Source organism: Salvelinus namaycush, unplaced genomic scaffold (genome assembly GCF_016432855.1).
Source record: "Salvelinus namaycush isolate Seneca unplaced genomic scaffold, SaNama_1.0 Scaffold1999, whole genome shotgun sequence".
Classification (NCBI taxonomy): domain Eukaryota; kingdom Metazoa; phylum Chordata; class Actinopteri; order Salmoniformes; family Salmonidae; genus Salvelinus; species Salvelinus namaycush.
In genome coordinates this window covers 34,668-42,620 of record NW_024058784.1, presented here as the reverse complement: position 1 = coordinate 42,620, position 7,953 = coordinate 34,668, and the positions used below count along the sequence as shown (strand labels likewise).

The 7,953-nt window shown below is 41.2% G+C and overlaps 1 protein-coding gene across 3 annotated transcripts in view; it reads right to left on the bottom strand.

Moving 5' to 3' along the window:
• Positions 1-1,211: 1,211 nt before the first annotated feature.
• The window catches only part of LOC120037967 (high mobility group nucleosome-binding domain-containing protein 3-like), a 31,866-nt gene continuing 25,124 nt past the window's right edge, over positions 1,212-7,953 (bottom strand). For all 3 annotated transcript variants that reach the window (XM_038983902.1, XM_038983903.1, XM_038983904.1), the window contains one exon: positions 1,212-1,907. In XM_038983902.1, coding sequence (XP_038839830.1) covers positions 1,863-1,907 — 45 coding nt within the window. In that variant the 3' untranslated portion in view covers positions 1,212-1,862. The remainder of the gene's footprint in view (positions 1,908-7,953) is intronic.

Below are 7,953 nucleotides of genomic sequence, written 5' to 3'. Positions count from 1 at the left end.
CAGAATCAGGTGATGATGTACTGTAGAATCAGGTGATGATGTATGTAGAATCAGGTGATGATGTATTGTAGAATCAGGTGATGATGTATTGTAGAATCAGGTGATGATGTATTGTAGAATCAGGTGATGATGTATTGTAGAATCAGGTGATGATGTATTGTAGAATCAGGTGATGATGTACTGTAGAATCAGGTGATGATGTATTGTAGAATCAGGTGATGATGTATTGTAGAATCAGGTGATGATGTACTGTAGAATCAGGTGATGATGTATTGTAGAATCAGGTGATGATGTACTGTAGAATCAGGTGATGATGTATTGTAGAATCAGGTGATGATGTATTGTAGAATCAGGTGATGATGTACTGTAGAATCAGGTGATGATGTATTGTAGAATCAGGTGATGTTGTACTGTAGAATCAGGTGATGATGTATTGTAGAATCAGGTGATGATGTACTGTAGAATCAGGTGATGATGTATTGTAGAATCAGGTGATGATGTATTGTAGAATCAGGTGATGATGTATTGTAGAATCAGGTGATGATGTATTGTAGAATCAGGTGATGATGTACTGTAGAATCAGGTGATGATGTATTGTAGAATCAGGTGATGATGTATTGTAGAATCAGGTGATGATGATGTATTGTAGAATCAGGTGATGATGTATTGTAGAATCAGGTGATGATGTATTGTAGAATCAGGTGATGATGTACTGTAGAATCAGGTGATGATGTACTGTAGAATCAGGTGATGATGTATTGTAGAATCAGGTGATGATGTATTGTAGAATCAGGTGATGATGTATTGTAGAATCAGGTGATGATGTATTGTAGAATCAGGTGATGTTGTATTGTAGAATCAGGTGATGATGTATTGTAGAATCAGGTGATGATGTATTGTAGAATCAGGTGATGTTGTATTGTAGAATCAGGTGATGATGTATTGTAGAATCAGGTGATGATGTATTGTAGAATCAGGTGATGATGTATTGTAGAATCAGGTGATGATGTATTGTAGAATCAGGTGATGATGTACTGTAGAATCAGGGGATGTTGTACTGTAGAATCAGGTGATGATGTATTGTAGAATCAGCTGAGGTCCTGGATGGCAGGAATCTTGGTCCCAGTGATGTACTGGGCACAGAGACAAAACACACGCTACTCACAAGACCTCAACTTTCAGCTTTTATTTCAAAATAATGTTTTCCCTGCGGCAGGGTGGAACTCAGACAGGTTCTGGAAGCCACAGCGTTCTACAACAGAAACACCACTTGTTATTGCTCTGCCACTTTCAAACACAGGAGTGACAATTCTCAAACTTTTCTACATCTGCTTAAAAAGCCGCAAATATTCTCCATGGCAACACCTCAGTTCAGGGTCAAAGGTCACCTGTGATGTCATAGGAGCCTAGTTTGACCACTGGGTCTCTGATGTCATAGGTGGGAGATCAAATTAATTTTGAGTGATGTCATCAAAAAGAGCTATCGTAGTAGAGAGGATATGACATCATCATTTAGAAAGGACGTGAGACGCATTATCACGGTGACCCTGTGAGGCTCCACCCACTGCCAGAGGGAGAACAGTTGCAGCCATTTTTTAAAAACATGTCACTTCATTCTGTCTTTCAAGAAAAGGAAGAGGATTAAAACTACAAATGGAAGAGAGGGAAGAAAGGATTGGAGACGAGAGAGAGTGACAGAACTGCAAGGAGGAGTGTGGACGTGGGGTGTTGGTTTATCTTCGCTAATATCACAGGACCCAAAAAATTCAGCATTTTACAAAATCCTCGTAAAAAAAGATCCTTTCTTCGTTTCCATGGTACCGGTTTGGGAGAAGTCAGAGAAAGACACACCCCCAATTTCCTCATTCCTTCTCCTCGTCAGACCCCGCCCCCACAGCCTCAGTCTCCTGCAGACAGACACAAACACATAGAATTAGGAATCAGAATACTAGAATGGACATGAACCTTCTTATGATGGGGTAAAGGTCAGGGAGTTGGTCAGGGAGTTGGTCAGCCATGTTGGTCAGGGAGTTGGTCAGCCATGTTGGTCAGGGAGTTGGTCAGCCATGTTGGTCAGGGAGTTGGTCAGCCATGTTGGTCAGGGAGTTGGTCAGGGAGTTGGTCAACCATGGTTTGCCAGTGCTGTAATAAGATAGTGTAAAATAATGAATTTGAAGAATATGTCTGTACTGTATGTTTGTTAGCTAGCTAGCCAGACAGTTTTAAAGGAATGACTCCATTTGATTTTTTTGTAACTGGCAAATATGCCAAAGGGCTCCTGAGTGGCGCAGTGGTCTAAGGCAACCTCATCTCAGTGCAAGAGGCGTCACTACAGTCCCTGGTTCAAATCCAGGCTGTATCACATCTGGCCGTGATTGGGAGTCCCATAGGGCGGCGCACAATTGGCCCAGCGTCGTCCGGGTTTGGCCGGGGTAGGCCGTCATTGTAAATAAGAATTTGTTCTTAACTGACTTGCCTAGTTAATAAAGGTTACATTGAAACCCATTCATATACAGTCAAACCACAGCCATACACTGCCTGACACCAGTTGATGATAGGACTTAAAGTACTGATACTGATATTGAATCATACACTCTCAGCTTTCCAAGAAAACAATGACATTTACAGGTATTGTCTATTTACATTTATACAACGGGTGGTTCTAATCCTGTATGATGATTGGTTAAAATCACATTCCAGGCGGTGTCTATTCCACAAGTTACCACCGGCTAAATCTATTACTTTAAAATGCTTATTTACTTTGTTACATCTTACCGCGCAATCCACTGTCTCATCAGCCCAGCCAGGCAATTTATAAACTTTAAAAAGGCGGCTTGTTTGCAGTCTTTTCAGTTTGAAGTGATTGTGTTACTGTAGCTGTGTTGTTGGCTAGCTCCTCTGAGAGAGCACATTTTCTATGCCAGGCGAAATCGCCCCTCATTAGCTCATTGTTATGGATGTATCCAAATAAACGTCACTAGAAAACATCTTAAACAAAATGCAAATGCAGCTACTTTGCTGTTATTCTGGCTGCACTTTTTGACGTGACCTTAAAAAGCTGCAGTTGGCTAGCAAGGGACAAGAACGTTGTCAGCCAGTATGGAAATGTAACATTTAGAACGAATGACTGGGTCGCGCCCATAGATACTGAACGACTGGGTCGCGTCTCCGGCAACCGAACCGATAGAGAACGAATGACCACCCGGCTTGGGTAACAACCCTAGATTTGTGTCGGGACTATATCTGGTGGCTGGATGAAATGTTATGAAGAAAATTCATCAAAATAACTTTTTAATTAAAATATGTCAATCATTATTTGAACATGTTGGTAACCCATTGTATAAAAGGGATAATGCCCACGAAGACAGTGTTTGGAGGATATATTGGCATGGTTTTCCTTCCTAACACCAATATAACCTCCAAACACCGGCTTATCAGGGCATTACACTTAAATATTTTAGAGGCTATTTATACAGAAAATGTATATAAAACCTCTCTCAACTGTATTCATAATTATATGACAATACTTTAGGTTAACAATTCAATTACACAACTAAGCAATAAGACCCGAGGAGGTGTGGTATATTGCCAATATACCACGGCTAAGGGCTGTTCTTATGCACGACGCATCGCGGAGTGCCTGGATACCGCCCTTAGCCGTGGTATATTGGCAATATACCACAAACCACTGAGGTGCCTTACTGCTATTATAAACTGGTTACCAACGTAATTAGAGCAGTAAAAATAAATGTTTTGTCATACCGGTGGTATACGGTTTGTAATATAACAGGGCTGTCAGCCAATCAGCATTAAGGGCTCAAACCACCCAGTTTATAATTTCTGATATATCACATGCCTTACTTTTATTAAGTAAAATCAGGATTATACCTCTACTCCCATTCATTCCAATTAGACTGGTCAGGATTTCTCCCTGACCAATATGGCTGCCATAGGCCTTCTAGTTATTTAATAGGATCTCTACGCATAAACACACCATGATGTCATAAAGGGACCAGGAAGTACCCATCCATGGTTCCATGGTCGTCACTAGTTACCACAGCCACAAAGTTATAATTATGGCTAAACCCCGCCTATTTCTACAATTTATCGAATTAAAATCTGATTTTAAACCTAACCCTAACTACACTGCTAACTGTATGTCTAACCATAACCTTAAATTAAGACCAAAAAGTACATTTTTGTTACGATATTGTCCATTTTTACTTTGTGGCTGTGGTAACTAGTGACGACCATGGAACTATGGATGGGTTTATCCCTTGAGCACCAGAGGTGTCGTACTACTATGACTGACCCCGTAAAACAACACATTACACTGCACTGTGATAATATATATGATTATTATTCATTTATATTAACTAGTGACAACCTAGTTCCAAGGCCGAGGAATAGACGGCTGGTACTGCTAGCTAGTTAGCAGTATCACTAGTAGTCCTGATGTGTTAACACACTGTACATACTGAAGGCTGGTCCTGCTAGCTAGTTAGTAGTATCACTAGTAGTCCTGATGTGTTAACACACTGTACATACTGAAGGCTGGTCCTGCTAGCTAGTTAGTAGTATCACTAGTAGTCCTGATGTGTTAACACACTGTACATACTGAAGGCTGGTCCTGCTAGCTAGTTAGCAGCATAACTAGTAGTCTTGATGTGTTAACACACTGTACATACTGAAGGCTGGTCCTGCTAGCTAGTTAGCAGTATCACTAGTAGTCCTGATGTGTTAACACACTGTACATACTGAAGGCTGGTCCTGCTAGCTAGTTAGCAGTATAACTAGTAGTCTTGATGTGTTAACACACTGTACATACTGAAGGCTGGTCCTGCTAGCTAGTTAGCAGTATCACTAGTAGTCCTGATGTGTTAACACACTGTACATACTGAAGGCTGGTCCTGCTAGCTAGTTAGTAGTATCACTAGTAGTCCTGATGTGTTAACACACTGTACATACTGAAGGCTGGTCCTGCTAGCTAGTTAGTAGTATCACTAGTAGTCCTGATGTGTTAACACACTGTACATACTGAAGGCTGGTCCTGCTAGCTAGTTAGTAGTATCACTAGTAGTCCTGATGTGTTAACACACTGTACATACTGAAGGCTGGTCCTGCTAGCTAGTTAGCAGTATCACTAGTAGTCCTGATGTGTTAACACACTGTACATACTGAAGGCTGGTCCTGCTAGCTAGTTAGTAGTATCACTAGTAGTCCTGATGTGTTAACACACTGTACATACTGAAGGCTGGTCCTGCTAGCTAGTTAGTAGTATCACTAGTAGTCCTGATGTGTTAACACACTGTACATACTGAAGGCTGGTCCTGCTAGCTAGTTAGCAGTATCACTAGTAGTCCTGATGTGTTAACACACTGTACATACTGAAGGCTGGTCCTGCTAGCTAGTTAGCAGTATCACTAGTAGTCCTGATGTGTTAAAACACTGTACATACTGAAGGCTGGTCCTGCTAGCTAGTTAGTAGTATCACTAGTAGTCCTGATGTGTTAACACACTGTACATACTGAAGGGTGGTCCTGCTAGCTAGTTAGCAGTATCACTAGTAGTCTTGATGTGTTAACACACTGTACATACTGAAGGCTGGTCCTGCTAGCTAGTTAGCAGTATCACTAGTAGTCCTGATGTGTTAACACACTGTACATACTGAAGGCTGGTCCTGCTAGCTAGTTAGCAGTATCACTAGTAGTCCTGATGTGTTAACACACTGTACATACTGAAGGCTGGTCCTGCTAGCTAGTTAGCAGTATCACGAGTAGTCCTGATGTGTTAACACACTGTACATACTGAAGGCTGGTCCTGCTAGCTAGTTAGCAGTATCACTAGTAGTCCTGATGTGTTAACACACTGTACATACTGAAGGCTGGTCCTGCTAGCTAGTTAGCAGTATCACTAGTAGTCCTGATGTGTTAACACACTGTACATACTGAAGGCTGGTCCTGCTAGCTAGTTAGCAGTATCACTAGTAGTCCTGATGTGTTAACACACTGTACATACTGAAGGCTGGTCCTGCTAGCTAGTTAGCAGTATCACTAGTAGTCCTGATGTGTTAACACACTGTACATACTGAAGGCTGGTCCTGCTAGCTAGTTAGTAGTATCACTAGTAGTCCTGATGTGTTAACACACTGTACATACTGAAGGCTGGTCCTGCTAGCTAGTTAGTAGTATCACTAGTAGTCCTGATGTGTTAACACACTGTACATACTGAAGGGTGGTCCTGCTAGCTAGTTAGTAGTATCACTAGTAGTCCTGATGTGTTAAAACACTGTACATACTGAAGGCTGGTCCTGCTAGCTAGTTAGTAGTATCACTAGTAGTCCTGATGTGTTAACACACTGTACATACTGAAGGGTGGTCCTGCTAGCTAGTTAGTAGTATCACTAGTAGTCCTGATGTGTTAACACACTGTACATACTGAAGGCTGGTCCTGCTAGCTAGTTAGCAGTATCACTAGTAGTCCTGATGTGTTAACACACTGTACATACTGAAGGCTGGTCCTGCTAGCTAGTTAGCAGTATCACTAGTAGTCCTGATGTGTTAACACACTGTACATACTGAAGGCTGGTCCTGCTAGCTAGTTAGCAGTATCACTAGTAGTCCTGATGTGTTAACACACTGTACATACTGAAGGCTGGTCCTGCTAGCTAGTTAGCAGTATCACTAGTAGTCCTGATGTGTTAACACACTGTACATACTGAAGGCTGGTCCTGCTAGCTAGTTAGCAGTATCACTAGTAGTCCTGATGTGTTAACACACTGTACATACTGAAGGGTGGTCCTGCTAGCTAGTTAGCAGTATCACTAGTAGTCCTGATGTGTTAAAACTTCTTATGGCTGCAAGGGATAGTATTGAGTAGCCAGTGAAATCGTGCCCATTTCAAACGGCCTCGTACTCAATTCTTGCTCGTACAATATGGATATTATTATTATTATTGGATAGAAAACACTCTCTAGTTTCTAAAACCGTTGGAATTATTTCTCTGAGTGAAACAGAACTCCTTTGGCAGCACTTTCCCTGACCAGGAAGTAGAATGTCAGAAATATATGCTCTCTTCAACTTCCTGCCTATACATGGTCATGACACGTAGGAGTCTACGTACACTCCATACGCCTTCCTCTGGGTGTCAAGATGATGTGAGAGAAGAAATGTTGTGTTTATCTTGGTCTGGGGTGGAATAAAAGCTATTTCTTTGACGTGACCATCCACTTCCGGTACTCTGAAGCGCGCGACTTGGAAGTGCGATTGCCTTCTGTTTTGCTGCCGTAATGGATGACTAACATCTCCGGCTCGGATTTTATTTGATACATGTGACCATATCATCGTAATGTATGTTTTTTCAATATAGTTTAATCAGATTATTGAAATTTTTTCGGGAGTTTTGCCGTGTTGCGTTCTCTGACTGTGTTTACGTTGGAGAGATCTGTGCCACTCGGCTAGTGCCCATGCTAAATGAAGAGGGAAATTTGCCGTTCTGAATCCAAACAACGACTCATCTGGACAAAGGACACCTTGTTCAACATTCTGATGAAAGATCAGCAAAAGTAAGATCCAATTTATGATGTTATTTCATATATCTGTCGTAGTCGCCGGCGCCCAATTGTTTCTATTGTGCTAAGCTAAGCTAATATAACGCTACATTTTGTTTTCGCTGTAAAACACTTAATAAATCGGAAATATTGTCTGGCATCACAAGATGCCTGTCTTTCATTTACTGTACACTATGTATTTTTCAGAAATGTTTTATGATGAGTAATTAGGTATTTGACGTTGGTGTCTGTAAATATTATGGCTGCTTTCGGTGCAATTTCTGATTGTAGCTGAAATGTAAACTATGATTTATACCTGAAATATGCAAATGTTTCGAACAAAACATATGCTATACATAAATATGTTATCAGACTGTCATCTGATGAAGTTTTTTCTTGGTTAG